The sequence below is a fragment of the Manis javanica genome, chromosome 1 (assembly GCF_040802235.1).
Source record: "Manis javanica isolate MJ-LG chromosome 1, MJ_LKY, whole genome shotgun sequence".
Taxonomy (NCBI): Eukaryota; Metazoa; Chordata; class Mammalia; order Pholidota; family Manidae; genus Manis; species Manis javanica.
Window position 1 is genome coordinate 93,911,781 of NC_133156.1, and position 18,655 is coordinate 93,930,435.

Consider the following 18,655-nt stretch of genomic DNA (forward strand, 5'->3'; position numbering starts at 1 on the left):
GGCTTCCCATGAAGTTAGGAAACTCATAAGAGCCTGTCCTCAATTTTCAGTGTCCTTTCCTTTGAGAGGATGAAGATATCCTTGGTCTGAATAAGGTAGATCATGTAGCTATCTTGAAATATTTGGATAATGTATATTTATGGTACTAAGACTTACATGAATAGTTGTGACAATAAATGAAAGTTACAGATGTAAATAAAGTCTTTCTTTACAGGTTGCAGATTTGGACGATGAATTTGCAGATCTGGTTTTAGGAGAATTTAGTGAAAATTTTGATTTGCTACCAGCTGAAAAGGTAACTTTCCATACTCATTTACTTTAACCAAGTTTTACTAATTGGATGTGGCTTGATTTCTCTGTTATAGGGGTTTTGTTTTGTTTTCCAACTTTTCATACCTTTAGAAAATGCTCACTTAAAAATTAGAACACTAAGTAAGATAGAGCCACTAGAGGTACTAAGTAATGGCAACGATTTACTATTTTCAGATGTACTTTACAAAGTTAGAAATAATGAATCTTTTTTACCTCTATTGAGTCAAGTAAATTAATTGTTTATTCTGTGCAGTCTTTTCTCTTCATTGTGATCATTTCTCTAAGTATTTTTAGGGAAATCACAGGTAAAAATTTTGTACTTAAAATTTACTGTTTTTTCAGACTACAATGATCACATTTTTCTCAGAATATTTTTTTTCTGAATCTGTTAAAATTTTTAATGGAAAATCATTATAGGCCTTTTCTTTTCTTTTCTTCTTTTGAAATACATTAAACCAAAGACTTGGCAAGTAAAATACTGATAGTAAGTGAACTATGATATTTCTTCAAGGCATTTCTATTTTTTTCTGCCAGGGATCTTTGCCCATGAATTTGGCAAACTTACTCTTTATTTTCCTTTATGAAACATAAGAGTTAACAAGCAAAGTGTTTGCAAGTGGTAATGTGTATAATGGGGTCCAGAAAATTCACTCTGTTATTTTTCATGAAAAGAATTAAAGAAAATACAAGATCTGTAGATTAATTTTGAGCCATTTGAAATTAGAGGTGGAAAAAAATGATTTTTTTTCTTTTGAATGAAATGCCACAATTTTTGAAATTTTGTGCTTAATGTTTATTATGCCCTGTGGTCACACAACATTTTTCTCTGTTTTCAAAGAGCTTACAATCTAGAGTGAAATTGACCCAGTACTATTTCCTTTAGCAGTAGCTTTAAGCATATTTAAGCTGGTTTCTGAGGTCTTTAAAATTTTTTTCTACTTTGGTTTCTCATTTTACTTTGGGTTTTACTTAATGTAGATCTAAATTCATTTGAAGAAATTGTAACTCATATTTTAAATTTCTGACCAGTTCCTGTGTGACTGTCAGGATTAAATCACAAGTATATCAATTCATTTATTGAAGAAATACTTTTAAGCACTTACTTTAAGGATTTTTCTAGTTTCTTGGGATTTAGCAGTGTTTTCATGGTACTTACTATAATGTTCGTAGGAGTTTTACATTCTAGTGGATCTGGGGAGACAGACAATAAGCTAATAAATGCTTATCTGATATACCAGTTGTAGTTATTGATGTTATAGAGAAAAATAAAGGAGAATAAGTCCCTAAAGAATGATGGAAGTGTGCTGAGGGGTGCTGTTTTACATGGTTGATAAGGCAGTATAAATAAAGGCAGTGTTGAATTCTGAGAGATTTTGGCCAAGACCAGTATGCTGCACATTAAGTACATCTCTGCTTTGTAGCTACAGACTGCAATTCACAGAGTAACACTGGCTCAGACAGCAGTACCTGTGCTTTGTGGAAGTGCCCTGAAAAACAGAGGGGTCCAGCCCTTGTTAGATGCTGTTGCTATGTACTTGCCTTCACCTGAAGAACGCAACCTTGAATTCCTGTAAGTATGCAAGTATGTGGACTAAAATATCCAAGCCTTGAGAAAATAAGTAGGCAAATAGATCTTGTTTCAGAAGTAGCTGAATCACAATTTTGGAATAACACTGATGAAGAATATCATTGTAAATAATATAATAGATGTAAGGTTGAAGGCACTGGGGAGAGGGGTGAGCACATCAGATACTGATGACGTGCCAAAGTCTCTGGCTGCTGCCCCCTCCCAACATGAAAAATGTGCCTTAAGCTAGCCAATCCTCACACTGCTGTAAATCTAAGCTCTGTCTCCTGCTACCTTCTTTAAAAACTCGCTGCCTGCCCTGCTGAGTGTGACTTCCCTGGCCTGTGATAGCCAGACCGTGGAACATCACCTGGGAATCTGTGTTAAAATAAACTACCTGGCCCTTTGTTGCCTCTCTTTGCCTGCTTATTTTGGCTAGAATTTATCTTACATTTGGTGCCGAAACCCAGGAAGGAGCATGAGCACAGAGCTCCAACTGGCCACCGGTGGCCCCGCCCCCTACTTCCCCAACCCGATACCTCAGCCTGCTCTCTGCTGAGTGGACTATTTTCCAGTGAGTCTCTCAGTTTCCCCCAGTCTGTTTCCCTTCCTAACTCTGTTTCACCTGGTCCATCTGAAATCGTAGCTCGCAATCCCCTCCCCCTCTCTCCATCACCATCTTTAAGTCCTTTGTCTTCATATGTGTCGCCACCATCTTAAAGTCCTACATTCTCAACCATGCCGTTGTCCTGCTCTCCTCTTCCGGTGGCTGCACCACCTCCTCCCCATCTCCTTCTTCACTGCCCTCTTCCCCCACCAGAACATGCTCCTCCTGCCCTCTAGTTCCGGAAGCCACGGACAAGAAGCTAAAGAGAGGGAAAGCAATTAGATATCAGTGACTCAAGTCTTTATATCAGTTTGTCTGTCTTTGTATATGTTTTTGTGTGGGGAGTGTTGCTGACTGTAGTCGTATCTCAGTTTGTATGTTTGTGTGTCTAAGTGTATGGATGAAAAACATTTTCCTACTTCTAGATAGTATTAATAAAAATTAATTTAAAAACAAGCACTTGTGAAAATTAGGCATTCTAAAACTTCCAGAAAATCTGATAAAAAATGTTAAGCATTAATGCTAATTTGAGTTTGGCTGAAGCGAGCATGTCCTTGTAGTTATCAGCTGCCTAAGTTTACCTAAAGTCATTTAAGTTGATGTTATCTGCTAAATCTTTTAATAATAAAATGCTTAAAAGCTTAGCTTTGTCTAATATTCATTAAAAGTCTTGTAAGTAATCTAGCATAGTTGTTACGAATGAGTGAACTAAATAAGTGTGGCAAGTAAACACCTTTTTAATTGTGTGTTACAGGGTGTATACCTATCTACAGCCTAGAAATCTTTATAGTAACCTAAAACCTGAAAATTTTGCTGAGTTAAAAAGATATACTTTGTGCTTAGTGAGAGATTGTGTTGTAAAGCTCATAGTTAACAGAAATTATAAAATGTTCATAAATTTGTCAATCCAAAGAATGCTAGTGTAACAGTTTATAATAGCCTACTTCTCAGTATTCACTAAAAATTAAGGTAATTAATAGTTTTAAGTTCTAATTAAAACTACTTAAAGTAATAAAGAAAACATTTCTGCATGCTAAAGAACGTATCTTTTGATAAAAGAAAGTAACTTTGTTCTAAAGTACAGCTGTTTATTTAGAGAGAGAAATCTAAATGTAAAAATGTAGAAAGTTTATAGAAGAATTTAATATGGTCATGCTATATTAAATTAAAGCAAATGAGTCTCAGTATCAAGTACACAGCAAAATTAGAATTTTGTTTTCAGTTAAAAAGACAAAGTTTTCTTACCTGTTAGTCTGCTCTTAATATTGAAAGATTGCAGAAAGTTCTCTAATTGTTTTATCAAAGCAGTATCTCATGCTTAAAGTCTCAATGAGTTGTCAGAGTATTTAAGAAAATAAAATCTTAATATTAAAAGGACTAAAAGCTAAAGTTTGCTAATGACTATGTAACCTTCTTTATTTGCCTTTGAGGTATTTTGTTGTCATTCTAGTTAAATAGATATGTATTGCTTCATAGCAACCTATAATCCTATTTAAGCAAGTGCCTTAAAACTTTTAACAGCTTCCCAAAATCAAATTCAAAAAAGGTAGTTTTACCTCTAGTTAACTCTGATATTTTCCAGAGGGCCCCTGGAACATGTCAGAGTAACTTTCTCATTAAAGAAAGTATTTCGCTAATTTAGCTTATTTATCTGATATATAATTACTTGCTTAGTTACCTAGAAAGCACTGTCAAAAAGAATAATGCTAAACTTTGTTACTGAATGTTTTGTGTTACAGAAATATCAGAATTTCCTTATGTCAACTGTCTTACAGTAAGCTCTCATCAGATCTTTAACTATTGTCATTTGTAAGTCTTTTATTATTTATAGTCACTGTTTTATTACTCTTAAGCTAGTAAAGAACTAGATTTCAGCAGAACAAGTATTAGTTACGTAAGATTAAGTAAACTAAAGATGATTTTGTGGCTTTCTGTTTCAAATGTTGATGATAAAGTGTTTTAAGCTTTTTCTCTTAAGCTGACAACAGTTTAGTACATGACTGCCTTTATAAGCAGAATTGAAACTTTATCTTTCTCTCTACCTGATCCCTCCAAAATTTAAAAAAACTCTGTTATTATATTTCATGGCAGTATGTTTATTTGCACAAGTTCAATAAGAATCTGCTTTCCTTGTGAGAAAACCAATTAGAAACACTAGTTATATTACCAAAGCTTTAACTGGAACGTCATACCTGAGAGACGTGTGTAAACTCAGATATGAACAGACAACTTTAAAAAACTAAGATTAACTTTATAAAGCCAACAAAGCCCCTTGGAAGAACTGGCCTGGTACCTTGCTTACAGAGTTCCCAGCAGCCTTACCAGGTGAGTAAAGAAGGTCACTTCCTGGCAAGAGCAGGAACCTCAAGATGTCTTGGAGACCTTGAGAAGAGAGGAATTCACCCAAATCTACAGGTACTGCAGGCAAAACCTGATGGCAAGTCTGGCTTGGCTTTCTGGCCTCAAGAGGCCTTTAAAAGTTCAATCTGAAATTCCTTACAAAAAGTTCCAGCAAAGCACATTTAAAAGAGCCTATGTAATCAATTGCTCTTCTTGCTGCACTTATGCAAATAATCAAGCCAACTGTTAATTATTTTCTTAATTTGGCTACTTCTAATAAAAATAAGGGTGATTTTAGAGAAAAGTATTGTTTCAATAATGCAGTCTTATCTATACTAAATCCTAATACTAGTCATTGAGATGTAAGCTCGATCCAGAATTTTAGTTTCCACATGATACCTAGCTATGATTCTCAATTAGACTCTTCATATTTCTAGTTCTCATATTCAGCCATGTATTCTTAATCTCATCAAGTTTGTCCTTCCAGAATAGAAGCGCCAACCTTCCGAGGCCCTCTCAACTGACCAGTAGTAAAAACCTAGCTGCACCCTTTACCCTTTACTGCGCCCCTTCTCAGCATGAAGCAGCCAGAGTGGTCATCACCTCTTTTCCCTGGCAGCAACTAAAGTCTCTATCTATAGAGGAGAAAATGATACAGAAACCATAAGCTTAGACAGAATAAAGTGAAAGCCTCTAGAGAAAGCAAGGCAAGATATTTGCAGTCAGAGCAATGTAACTACATGCTATGAAACCCGCCCCCCCAACAACGCCCCTTGTCAGCCAGAAGTAGCCAGATCAAGTCATTGCCCATTATGACCAAAAGGCTGGAATGTAAGGTTGAAGGCACTGGGGGGAGGAGTGAGCACGTCAGACACTGATGACGGGCCAAAGTCTCCAGCTGCTGCCCCCTTCCCAACCTGAAAAATGTGCCTTAAGCTAGCCAATCTTCACACTGCTGTAAATCTAAGCTCTGCCTCCCCCTACCTTCTTTAAAAACTCTCTGCCTGCCCTGCTGAGTGTGACTTCCCTGGCCTGTGATAGCCAGACCGCGGAACATCACCTGAGAATTTGCATTCAAATAAACTACCTGGCCCTTTGTTGCCTCTCTTCACCTACTTATTTCGGCTAGAATTTATCTTACAATAGAGAGCCATAGTAATTTTTATTTGAGAGGGACATTTGTTATCTCTTGTAACCTGTGTTTACAGATGGAGCTAAGAATGTGTGTCTTTTTGCTGGGTAAAAGTATAAGTGTTAGCCCTGCCATTTTAATTAAAAAAAAGGTATACTGGGGATATTCAATAAGTATTCTGTAACTATATTTATTTGTTGTATATTTCAAGGTTTTTCATAAGCTCAAAATATTTTGTGGCTACAAAGAAAGGGCATTATTTTACTCTTGTTGTCACTATCAGCTTTGTACTTAATAATAAATCCTCTAAAACCTGAATGAATATTATGCAAAATGGCAGATAGTAGTGGACTTTAATCCTATCAGCTAGGACATTAATCACTTTTGATATCTCCCAGTTGGAGAGGCCATTTTGTTGGAGTGCTTATGAGCATGGACTGTGTACTACCTGGATTTAAATCTTTAAATCAGCTCTTCCAAGTTACTTAACTCCTTATGTGTAAAATGTAGAGAACAGAACCTCTCTCATAGGATTGTTACAAGAAATGAATTAATACTTATCAAGCACATGGAACTGGAACTGGAGAATTTCTGTAAAAGTGTCTAACCCACTTTGAGAGATCTGTGGGCTTCCATGATCTGAGAGACTATTTCCTCCCCCAGTTTGGGGAAGTTTTCAGCAATTATTTCTTCAAAGATACTTTCTATCCCTTTTTCTCTCTCTTCTTCTTCTGGTACCCCTATAATGTGAATATTGTTCCGTTTGGATTGGTCACACAGTTCTCTTAATATTCTTTCATTCCTGGAGATCCTTTTATCTCTCCCTGCATCAGCTTCTCTGTATTCCTGTTCTCTGATTTCTATTTCATTAACAGTCTCTTGCACCTTATCCAGTCTGCTCTCAAGCCCTTCCAGAGATTGTTTTATTTCTGTATTCTCCCTCCTGACTTCATCCCTTAGCTCTTGCATATTTCTCTGCAGGTCCATCAGCATGGTAATGACCTTTATTTTGAATTCTTTTTCAGGAAGATTGGTTATATCTGTCTCCCCAGGCCCTCTCTCAGGGGTTATCTGGGTAATTCTGGACTGGACCAAATTCTGCCTTTTCATGGTGATAGAGGTAGTTGTAGGCAGGTGGCACATGTGTCATCTGGGAGAACAAAGTCCCTTCCTGCTTGCTGGTCACCTTGCCCTTCTCCACTACCTGTGTCGGTTACCTGCACACCAGGAACAGCCTCTGGGTTAATCCCCTAAGCTGCCGTGGGTGGGGCAGCTGTTGGGGTAGCCCAGAGACCTGCGGGGAGAGGTAGGTGCACCAGGCATGTTCTCCTGCAAGAATGGTGCCCCTTCGCGCCTTGCCCCAGTCTCTGCGCCAGGCAGCTGCATGCCCGCGGTGGCCTCTGGGTCTGGCCTGGGCAGCTGTGTACTGAGAGGAGACTCTGGGCGGGTTGCTGTGGGTGTGACTGCTTTCTGGCTGCTTGGCCACTGTGGTGGGGCAGCACTGGCCAGGGGGAATGACTGGCAGGCTGCTTATCGCCATGAGGGCCTTCAGAGCTGTGTTGCCCTGCAAGGGGCTGGGGTGCCTGAAGTTCCTCAGGATTCCCAGCCTGCTGGGCTGAGTGTGCTGGGATGACTCTGTCCAGCTGTGAAGCCACTGTGCCTTTAAGACTTTCAAAAAGCACTTGCTTTTCTTTTGTTCCAGGGGAGCCAACTGCAGGGACCCACTTGCAGATTTTACTTTTCCATTTCCCTAATATCCAGCATACCATGGAATGTGTCTGTGCTCCCAGTGCGAATGGCTAGGGCTGGTTATTTAGCAGTCCTGCGCTTCCACTCTCTCCCCATTCCGACTCCTCTCCTCCCACCAGTGATCTGGGTTGGGGGTGGGTGGAGCACTCGGGTCCCATTGGGCAGTGGCTTGTATCTTACCCCCTTTGTGAGATGCTGAGTTATCACAGATGTAGATGTAGCCTGGCTATTGTACTGTATCCTCTGGTCTTCCTTTTAGGAATAGTTATATTTGTTGTATTTTCAAAAATATATATGGTTTTGGGAGGAGATTTCCGCTGCCCTACTCATGCTGCCATCTTGGCTCCTCTCGTATCCAACCTACTTTGAATTGTGGACTCTTGAAACTAATGAAAATGTGAGCTTTTCCTGAGAAAAATGTACCTATACAGAAAATTTGTCAATTTCACAAGGATTCAAACTTTCTGAAACCTATCAGTGAACACTAGCTTAAAGACATCATTCTGTGAGAATGTTGGCTGTGTAAACAAATTCACGTTTATAGTGTAGATTTATATGGTTATGCAACTGGAGAGAAAGTGAGAGGAGAGTGAAAGCAGTAATTGGAAAGTACCTGTTGGTTTACCCTGTACAGGTTTTATGAGAAGTGTGATATTTCTAGGTGTATTTTCTGAGGAAGTAACTCTTGGCAATGGAATTATTTTCAAATAGAGGTAATATTTGGAAAAGAATCCATTATTTTTAGTTTAGAGGAATTAATGGTAAGATCTCCATTAAGTAATTTAGTCCAGTGGAGGAAGAGAGGTACATAGTTCTGATACTATTTAATTGGCCCAGGTAGCTAAACTTGAAGATTTGAGGGATCTTTGGAAGACATTAAGGTTAAGTTTGTACAGTGATTCTGATCTGATCTGTATAGATATATGCAATTGTATTTTAAAAGCTTTTCTAGAATGTCCTTAATTATTTTATTTTTATAATTTTTATCTTACCAAATGTACATCACAGTGGTTCAACAGTCCCCCTCCCCCTCCCCCAACCCCCATATCTCCCTTCCCTCTTGGTAACCATTAGTCACTTCTCAGTGCCTGTGAGTCTACTGCTATTTTGTTCCTTCTGTTTTGCTTTGTTTTTATATTCTACAAATAAGTGACATCATATGGTATTTTTCTTTCTCCACCTGGCTTCTAATTTCACTGAGCATAATACCCTCTAGATACATCCATGTTGTTACAAATGGCAGGATTTCTTTTTATGGCTGAATAATATTCCATTGCATATATGTACCACATCTTCTTTATCCATTCATCTATTGATGGGAATGTCACCTTAATTTTATAGGCAGTGGTATAAGGATGACTTATGTGCACTGGCATTTAAAGTTCTCCATGACAAGCACCGAGGGCCTCTGGTTTTTATGCGCATTTACTCGGGAATGGTAAAACCCCAGTCAGCCATCCATAATATTAATGGAAACTGCACGTAAGTAGAATCTTAGGTTATTTTCTAAAACTGCATTAATTTCTTTAAAAATACTTTTACTAATATAAATTGTGGTTCTACAGGGAGAGAATAAGTCGTCTGCTTTTGCCATTTGCTGACCAACATATAGAAATCCCTTCACTCAGTGCTGGTAACATTGCTTTGACTGTTGGGCTTAAACATGTAAGTGACCAAATGGTTTCTCGGAAATAATAGCTTAAATGCTTAATCGAAAGTAGGTATTGTGTAATAGTAAAAACTCATAAACAATCTGAATAGTCATCAATAGTGGAATAGTGAATAGTGGAACAACCGTATTTATCAACGTGATTGTATCTCATATATTTAATAGAAAATTACAAAAGACTATAAACAGTATGGATAAAATAATATATATAGTTCATACAAAGTTCAAATCCAAGTAAAATAATACACTATTTGTTGTTACATACGTATGTTTTAAATTTGATGAAATACTGTGTTATTCCTATTAGTTTTTTCCTGTTTTGATCATTGTAGACAATTTAAACTAACCAGTCAGCAAAAAATATTTTGCTAATGAAGGCTCCAGGAGAGCAAGTATTTTTGTTGCTGTTATTCTCTATCCTTAGTCCCTAGATCAGTGTGTATTGCATACAGTAGGCATTCCATGACTTTTATAGGATGAATGGATGAAAATAACGATATTGTGTATGTTTTTGATGAGTTAAAACTAAGGACATTTAGTTTTTATATGGATTAAGTCAAATGCAATTTCTCATTAATTTGGGCATTTATGATTACCATTCTCGCTTTTAACATTTAAAACTATGGTTGACTGTAACATTCAAGATCCTTTAGTAGAAAATTGTCACAGTCTGGCTGTCGGACCTCTAGCACTGAAGTGTCCTTTCTGTCTACCCAAAGTCAGGAGCTCCTTGTACATATCTGAAGGAGTTAAATATGTTTGGAATGTTGCTTTAGGAGGAATATCTTTACAGAGAATAAAACTGGCACAGAACTTCATAATGTAAAAGTTAAAAAAAATCATAGTCTACAAGAAAGCTATCAATTTTACATGGTCCTGGGCTATTCTGGTTAATTGTATATTTTGGTTAATGGAGGATTGTAAAATAGAAACAAACAAATTTTACTGTGATGAAATGCTGTAATGGACTTCTGCCTAACCTGTCTTGACATGATTGAAAAGTTACGAAAGTACATTTTTTTTTTGCCAAATGAATTTTGAATGTGTAGTGTGTGTGTGTGTATGTGTTTTAGAATTTATTACAACAGTATTTTGGATAGAATTCTTACACAAATTAAATGAGCTTTACCTGTGCAAAGTTATGAGCTTTGTGAATTTGTCTGTCTTTTAAGTTCTAATGAAAAGAAAGTAGTGCCACATTAAACTTTCTTACTTCGTTGTTCTTGGTGGAAGTGAAATGCTGGCCAACAGCCTGTTTTGTTCTAAGGCATCTTGCTTGCTTGCAGACTGCCACTGGAGACACCGTTGTCTCATCCAAGTCCAGTGCATTAGCTGCAGCTCGTCGAGCCAAAAGGGAAGGAGAAAAGCCGCACAGACAAAACAATGAGGCAGACAGACTTTTATTGGCTGGGGTAGAGATTCCAGAACCTGTTTTCTTCTGTACCATAGAACCCCCTTCAGTGGCCAAGCAGTCAGGTACAAATACTCTTGGTATCTCAATTAGTGCTCTGATAATTTAGATAAAATAGTTACATTATACCCTCAAAAAATATTGGCAAGTATTTCTTGTGATGGGTCTAGTTTTGTATTGAAGATGTTTTGATTTTTACAAACTCCTTTCGGTTTTTCTGTCTTGGCCATTTTTCTCACATCATATTCTCTCTTATTTTTGTTCTTGTGGTGCTGTCTATGGTATTCTAAATAACTGACCTCACAGCTGCCCTTCCAGTATGTGAGATTAGACAGTAACCAGTTCATAACGGTTTCTCATCACCATTTATAAAAATGCTACTTTTCCTTGTCTTCTATCTCATCCTTTAGAACTCAGTGAAGATATTTACAGACTGTGGCTAATGTTATTTGACTTTTCTGAATGTTATATACTGTGTTCTTTAGCATATGCACTCAAAATTCTTCAGTGGCTTTTACTCACATTCCAAGCCCAAACTCCTTAGTATGGTATATAAAGCTTATGATTACATATTATAATTTCCAATTATATTTGGTTACATACTGCAGAAAAAAAGAAATAATAGTTGCTTTAATGGCAGAAGTTCATTTCTTTCTCTTGTAAACTTTGCCTTATGTTGCTAGCCCAAGGGTTATAGGGCAACTGCACAATGTCATCAGGCGCCCAGGCACTCATCTTTCAGCCTTGCTCCTATCCTTAGTCATCTCATCATGGCTGCTGAGCCTTGGGCATCACATCGGACAGCAAAAAAGAGTAAGGGGGAGAAAGAAGATGTATCCCTTACCCTTTTAAGATTTCTTATGTGTCTTTGGCCATCACTTAGAAATACAGCCATCCACTTGCAAGGAAGTCAGGGTAACAGTGGCACTTTAGCCAGGGAGCAGCAGAATACAGTGAAAGACCACTAGCATCCTTGACTTCTTACCTGACCTCATTTCTTGAAAGTTTCTTCTCCATTCTGAACCCTCTTCTTTCATCCAAACAAAAAGAACAAAGCAACTAGTTACACTTCCACTTTAGGACTCCTGTAATAAAGTAGTTCCAGTTTCCCAAAGATGCCTGCTCTCTTCGCATTGCTGTTCTTTTCATTTGTTCTCTCCTGCATTCTATGGCACCCCTTGAATTTGTCTGCCTGGAAACATTTAATCTCTCTTCAGGTTTCAGCTCAATCATCACCTCTTTTTGAGGCCCTCAATGAATTCCTTTATTAGACCTTCTAAGGACAAATCTTATAGGTCTAGAGGTAGCATTTTTTCCCCCTTGAAAACAAGTTGAGAAGAAGCCTCCCATGTCCTCTTGAGTACACAGTGGGTAAAAAAAGGAGGATTCCCTAGCCAAGTAGGGGTTCTAGTTCTTCACCTCCCCAGTTGGAGTTCATGGGAAAGAAATCTGAATACAGGTGTAGGACAGCCCCCACTACCGAGGGAAACTCTTCTTGTTCTGTTGGTAAAGGAGCAGCATTGAAGTTCAAACAGGTATAGCAGCAGTTCTCTTGTTATATGGCAGTGCCTGGAGGCCAGCTGAATGTACTCTTGACTCTAGTGGGAGAGGACCAGGTGGCAGGAAACTGGGTGCCCAGTTACATCAGAGTTGACAAGCTAGTTACAGCAAGGGTGGCTAGGCACTGAAGCAGGGGCTGCCCAAACCTATGAGTTCTTTTAAATATATTTGAAAGTTAGTTCACTTTTCAAATGTAGAGTGGGCACCTTAATTCAAATTGTGGGATTGCAGTTAAGTTGCATCAGCTAATTTTAAATCTAAGGCCTCAAGCCTTAACTACTTCAGGAGAAAAAGTTTGGTGTCCAAAGACAGTCTAATTAATGGGCATTAGCTTAGAGGTCCCAGGTCCCACAGAGGGGATTTCCATGAGCCTCCCTTACTCAGACTTCTTTCAGGCACATCTATGTATTCTTTTTTCTGTAATTGCACTGTATTTACCCCATGTTCCTATTATAGCATTTGACCCCCTGTGTTATAAGCTGTTTTCACCTCAGTAAACTCCTGAAGGATAGATTCTTTATAAGTATTTTTGAATGAGTTTATTTCACAATAAAGGTACTGTCTTTTCATTCCAAAAGCCACAAAGTGTCATAAGCATTGTTACTTTCTTTGAGTATCTGTAGTACTTAAAAATAAAATATTATCTAAAATGCTTCCTAATCTTTATGTGCATGTATCTCTCTTGGGGTTCTTATTAAATGCAGACTGATTGAGTTTGGAACTTGAGATTCTGCATTTCTGACCAGTGCCTGGTGATGCCAGTATTGCTGGTCCTTGGACCCAACTTTGGGATATCAAAAGTTTAGAAGAGTAGTGTTCAGTAGAAATATAACATGATACACATGTAATTTAAAATTTTCTTATAGCCACATTAAGAAAGTTAAAAATGGAAAAATTAATTTCAATAATGTTTTACTTAACTCAGTATATAAGAAATACTATTGTAATATGTAATCAATATAAAAATTATTGAGATACTTTCCTTTTTTTTTCATGTTAAGCCTTTAAAACCTGGTATGTATTTTATACTTACAGCATATGTCAATTTGGACTAGTAATACCTACTACTAAGATGGGTAGTGGCAACCATTTGGACAGTGCAGGTCTGTAAGTTAATGTACTTGGTTTATGTACCTAAGAACACTTTAAATATGTGACTGATAAGGTTAGTTCATTAATCCATTGCTGAGCTCTTTCGTTCAGCTATGCTTGTGTCTCTGAACTTCTAATGTCTTTTATAAAGAGGGAGAATGTACTTACCAGTTAATTGATTGTATCAAAGTATCACCTTACTTTTGATGGCATAATTAATGCAAATAATACATTATTTCTTCTTTGGTTGTGATAATTCATCAGAGTGATCACATGAACATCTCATTATTCTTTCGGCCAGCTTCTCATTATTGCCTGTGTTTCTGGAGACATTTTTGCTTTTTTGTCAGTTCCTGGACTGATTTTACAAAACATTATCAGATTATGTTACTGTTCCACTTAAACCCTTCCATGACTTCTCAGTGCAAATCCAAACTCTTCACCATGGCCTACAAGACCTTACATGATATGATCCCTGCCACACATCTCCCCCCTTGTCTGATGCTACTCTTCCTTTTGCCCATCAATATCCAGCTGCACTGGCCTTCTTGTGTTTTTCCAATAGCAAACTACTCCTTGTACAGCCATTTCCTGTCTCTTTTTTTTTCCCGCAGGATTTTGCTTATTAGGTCATTCTTTTTATTTGTGTCTTTTCCTAAATCATTCTAGAGAGACCTTTCCAGATCACCTAATCTCAGATAACCTCCCATCACTATCATATCCCCTTGTTCTATTCTCTACAAAATATTTACGGCTCTGAAATTTTCTTTTTCAAAATTTGTTTGTTTGTTCCTCTGTTTTCCCTACTAGTATGTATGATACATTATCTAAAAAGTGAAATGTAAAGGTAACAGTTAGTGTTTTTCTCCTAGATTTGGATCATGCATTGAAATGCCTTCAGCGTGAAGATCCCAGCTTGAAAGTGAGGTTAGATCCTGACTCTGGACAAGTAAGCATATTACTACTCAATCCAAGAAATCTTTGAATAATAGCATTTGTGTGTGTGCATGTGTTTTTGTATGAGTGTGTGTGTGCATGTGTTTTTGTAAATGCATATATCTAAAACATTGATTGGTCTTTTCCCCTGAAAGAAAAAGCTTTCTCTTTTGGTTCTTCCATAAACTTCTGATCATTGTTTTGACAATCAAGATGATAGACAAATTCTCCTTAATTCCTCAGTACAATTGTTCCTCACTTATATAAACCACCCTCTAACATTTTGACCTTCCAGATGGCAGTCTTCTGCGAAATTTTTAAATAAGGTTCAACTCTGAGACAAAGTTTTGAGCCTATCTTATGCTAAAGCTTAAGCATATGGATATGGATAATGTGGAGGTGTTTTAAATGACAACATACATGAGATGGGTGATAAGTGATAGGTTAAAACCTGATAATGTGGGAGGAAATAGAGTTCTAAACTAGATATATAGCTGTGCTGTATATTACATTATATAGTTATGCTGCATTTTCTTTTTATGAAGGCAGGGTAAAGTTTATATAAGATTTTAGAAAAAGTTCCTTAAAAAGATCATGAATTTGTCTTTAAAAAGGATAATCTGAAAAATATGGAGTACTTTATTTTCCCAAATGCCAACTAAATGAGGTGTTAATTTCTTTTAATTGATCCTGAAGACTACAGTAGCAATTAAAACAGAATCTATTTATTTACAGCAACTTTTATTTAAAAAATGCTAATACATATATTCTTCTAAAATAGCAAATAACACATAAGTATACAAAGTAAGAATTAAGACTCTCCCTCTTTTTTTTTTATTGAATATACTTGATATACAATCTTATATTGGTTTCAAGTATACAACACAGTGGTTCAACATTTCTCCATATTATTAAATCCTCACCCTCACTAGTGCAGTTTACTTTGTCAGCATAGGAAGATGTTACAGAATCATTGGCTATATTCTCCATGTTTGTACTACTATCCCCATGACTAACTTATATTATGATTGAGAATTTTTGTGCCCCTTTATCCCTTCACCCTTGCCAGCTACCCACCCCATCCGCTCCCCCATGGTAACCACCACATTTCAGTGTCTGAGACTACTTCTATTCTGTTCATTTTCTTTAGTTTTGTTTTTATATTCTACAAATAAGTGAAATCATGGTATTTATTTTTCTCTGCCTGGCTTATTTCACTTAGCATAATACCCTCTAGTTGCAAATGGCAGGATTTCTTTCCTTTTTCCAGCTGAATAATATTCCATTCTGTATGTGTACCACATCTTCTTTACCCATTCATCTATTGATGAACACTTTGGTTGCTTCTCTGTCTTGGCTGCTTAAATAATAGGGCAGTAAACAGGGGTACAGGGGTGCACATGTCTTTTTGAATCAGGGATTTTGTTTTCTTTGGATAAATTCCTAGAAGTAGAATTATTGAGTCAAATGATACTTCTATTTTTAGTTTTTTGAGGAAGCTCCATACCATTTTCCACAGTGTCTCCTCCATGTCCTTGCCATCACTTGTTATTTCTTGTCTTTTGGATAGTAGCCATTCTGACTGGTATGAGGAGATATCTCATTGTGGTTTTAATTTGCATTTCCCTAATGATTAGAGATGTGGAACATTTCTAATCATTATTTCATGTGCCTGTTGGTCATTGGTATTTTTTTTTCTAGAAATGTCTGTTCAGGTACTCTGCCAATTTTTTAATAAGGCTATTTGTTTTTTTGGTGTGAGGCATATGAGTTCTCTATATATTTTGGATATTAACCCCTTATTGGATAAATCGATTACACGTATATTCTTCCATACTGTAGGGTGCCTTTTTGTTCTGCTAATGGTGTCCTTTGCTGTACAGAAGCTTTTTAGTTTATGGTCCCACTTATTCATTTTTTATTTTGTTTCCCTTGCCCAAAGAGATGTGTCCAAGAAAAAAATCACTCATGTTTATGTTCAAGAGATTTTTGCTTGCTTTTTCTAATTTTATGGTTTCATGTCTTACATTCAGGTCTTGGATCCATTTTAAGTTTGCTATAGTATATGGAGTTAGACAGTAATCCTGTTTCATTTTCTTTCATGTAGTTGTTCAGTTTTCCCAATACCAGTAATTGAAGAGGCTGCCTTTTCTCTCTTGTATATTCATGGCTCCTTTATTATATATTAATTGACCATCTATGTGAGGGTTAATATCTGGGCTATCTGTTCTGTTCCATTGATCTATGAGTCTCTTCTTGTGCCAGTACCATACTCTCGATTACTGTAGCTTTGTAGTATAACCTGAAGTCAGGGAGTATAATCCCCTCAGTTTTGTTCTTCTTTCTCAGGTTTGCTTTGGCTATTGTAGGTCTTTTGTGGTTCCATATTAATTTTAGGATTATTTGCTCTAGTTCATTGAAAAATGCCTTTGATACTTTAATAGGGATTGCATTGAATCTGTAAATTGCTTTGGGCAGAATGGCCATTTTTACTATTAATTCTTCCTATTCATGAGCATGAGATGTATTTCCATTTATTTGTATCTTCTTTAATTTCTCTCATGAGTCTCTTATAATTTTCAGAGTGCAGGTCTTATAGGTTTCTTCCTAAGTATTTTATTCTTTTTGATGTAATTGTAAATGGAATTGTTTTCCTGATTTCTCATCTGCTAGTTTGTTGTTACTATGTAGGAACACAGCAGATTTCTGTGTATGAATTTTATATTCTGCAGCTTTACTGAATCCAGTTATTAGTTCTAATAGTTTGGTGGAGTCTTTAGGGTTTTCTTTGTGTAGTGTCATGTCATCTGCAAATAGTGACAGTTTGACTTCTTGATTACCCATTTGGATGCCTTTTATCTCTTTATCTTGTAAGACTACCATGACTAGGACTTTCATTACTATTTCAATAAGAGTGGTGAGAGTGGGTATCCTTGTTTTGTTGCTGATCTTAGAAGAAAAGCTTTCAGCTTTTCTCCATTGAATATGATGTTAGCTGTGGGTTTGTCATATATGGCCTTTATTATGTTGAGGTACATATCTTGTACACCCTTATTGTTGAGAGTTTTTATCATGAATGGATGATGAATTTTGTCAAATGCTTTTTCAGCATCTATTGAGATGATCGTGTGGTTTTTATCCTTTTAGTTAATGTGGTGTATGATATTGATGATTTAAAAATATACTATCCTTGCATCCTAGAATAAATCCTGCATTGTGATGCATGATTCTTTTGATGTATTTTTTAATTTGCTTTGCTAATATTTTGTTGAAGATTTTTGCATTTATGTTCATGAGGGATCTTGGTCTAAAATTTGCTTTTTTTGTGGTGTGGGGTTTTGGTATTAGAGTGAGAGAGGCCTCACAGGATAAGTTTGAAAGTATTCTCTACTACTTTTTGGAATACCTGTTTTAAATGTTTGGTAGAATTCAGCTGTGAAGCCATCTGGTCCTTGACTTTTCTTTCTTGGGAATTGTTTGATTACTTATTCAATTTCATTGTTAATAATTGGTTTGTTCAGATTTTCTGTTTTTACTAGGTCAGTCTTGGAAGGTTGTATTTTTCTAGGCTTGTCATTTCCTCTAGGTTGTCCAATTTATTGGCATATGCTTTTTCATAGAATTCTCTAATAATTACCTGTATTTCTGTGGTATCTGTTGTGACTACTTTTTCATTTCTGAGTTTGTTTATTTATGTCCTCTCTTTTTATCTATAAGTCTGGCTAGGGGTTTATCTATTTTATTTATCTTCTCAAAGAACCAGTTCTTGGTTTCATTGATTTTTTTCTGTTTTTTTATTCTGTTTTATTTATTTCTGCTCTAATCCTTATTATGTCCCTCTTTTACTAACTTTGGGTTTCATTGTTCTTTTTATAGTAATTGTAAGTTTATACTGTTTATTTGGGATTGTTCTTTTTCTTGAGGATGGCCTATATCGCTGTGTACTTCCCTCTTAGAACTGCTTTTGCAGCATCCCACAATTTTTAACAGTTGTATCTTTGTTTTCATTTGTCTCCATGTATTGCTTGATTTCTGTTTTGATTTGTTCATTGATCCATTGATTATTTAGTATCATGTTGTTTAGCCTCTGTGGGTTTGTAGGCTTTTTTGTTTTCTTTGTGTAATTTATTTCATACCATTGTGGTTAGAGAAGCTGCTTGATACAATTTCAATCTCTTTGAATTTATTGAGGCTCTTTTTGTGGCCTAGTATGTAATTATTCTGGAAAACATTCCATGTATGTACACTTGAGAAGAATGTGTATCCTACTACTTTTGGGT

The 18,655-nt window shown here is 36.5% G+C and overlaps 1 protein-coding gene across 4 annotated transcripts in view; it reads left to right on the top strand.

The window, feature by feature from the left end:
- Window positions 1-18,655, top strand: part of GFM2 (GTP dependent ribosome recycling factor mitochondrial 2) — a 67,509-nt gene that overhangs the window by 32,974 nt on the left and 15,880 nt on the right. For all 4 annotated transcript variants that reach the window (XM_017647740.3, XM_017647734.3, XM_017647730.3 and 1 more), the window contains 6 exons: window positions 215-295; window positions 1,734-1,882; window positions 9,049-9,189; window positions 9,273-9,372; window positions 10,663-10,852; window positions 14,312-14,388. In XM_017647740.3, coding sequence (XP_017503229.2) covers window positions 215-295; window positions 1,734-1,882; window positions 9,049-9,189; window positions 9,273-9,372; window positions 10,663-10,852; window positions 14,312-14,388 — 738 coding nt within the window. The remainder of the gene's footprint in view (window positions 1-214; window positions 296-1,733; window positions 1,883-9,048; window positions 9,190-9,272; window positions 9,373-10,662; window positions 10,853-14,311; window positions 14,389-18,655) is intronic.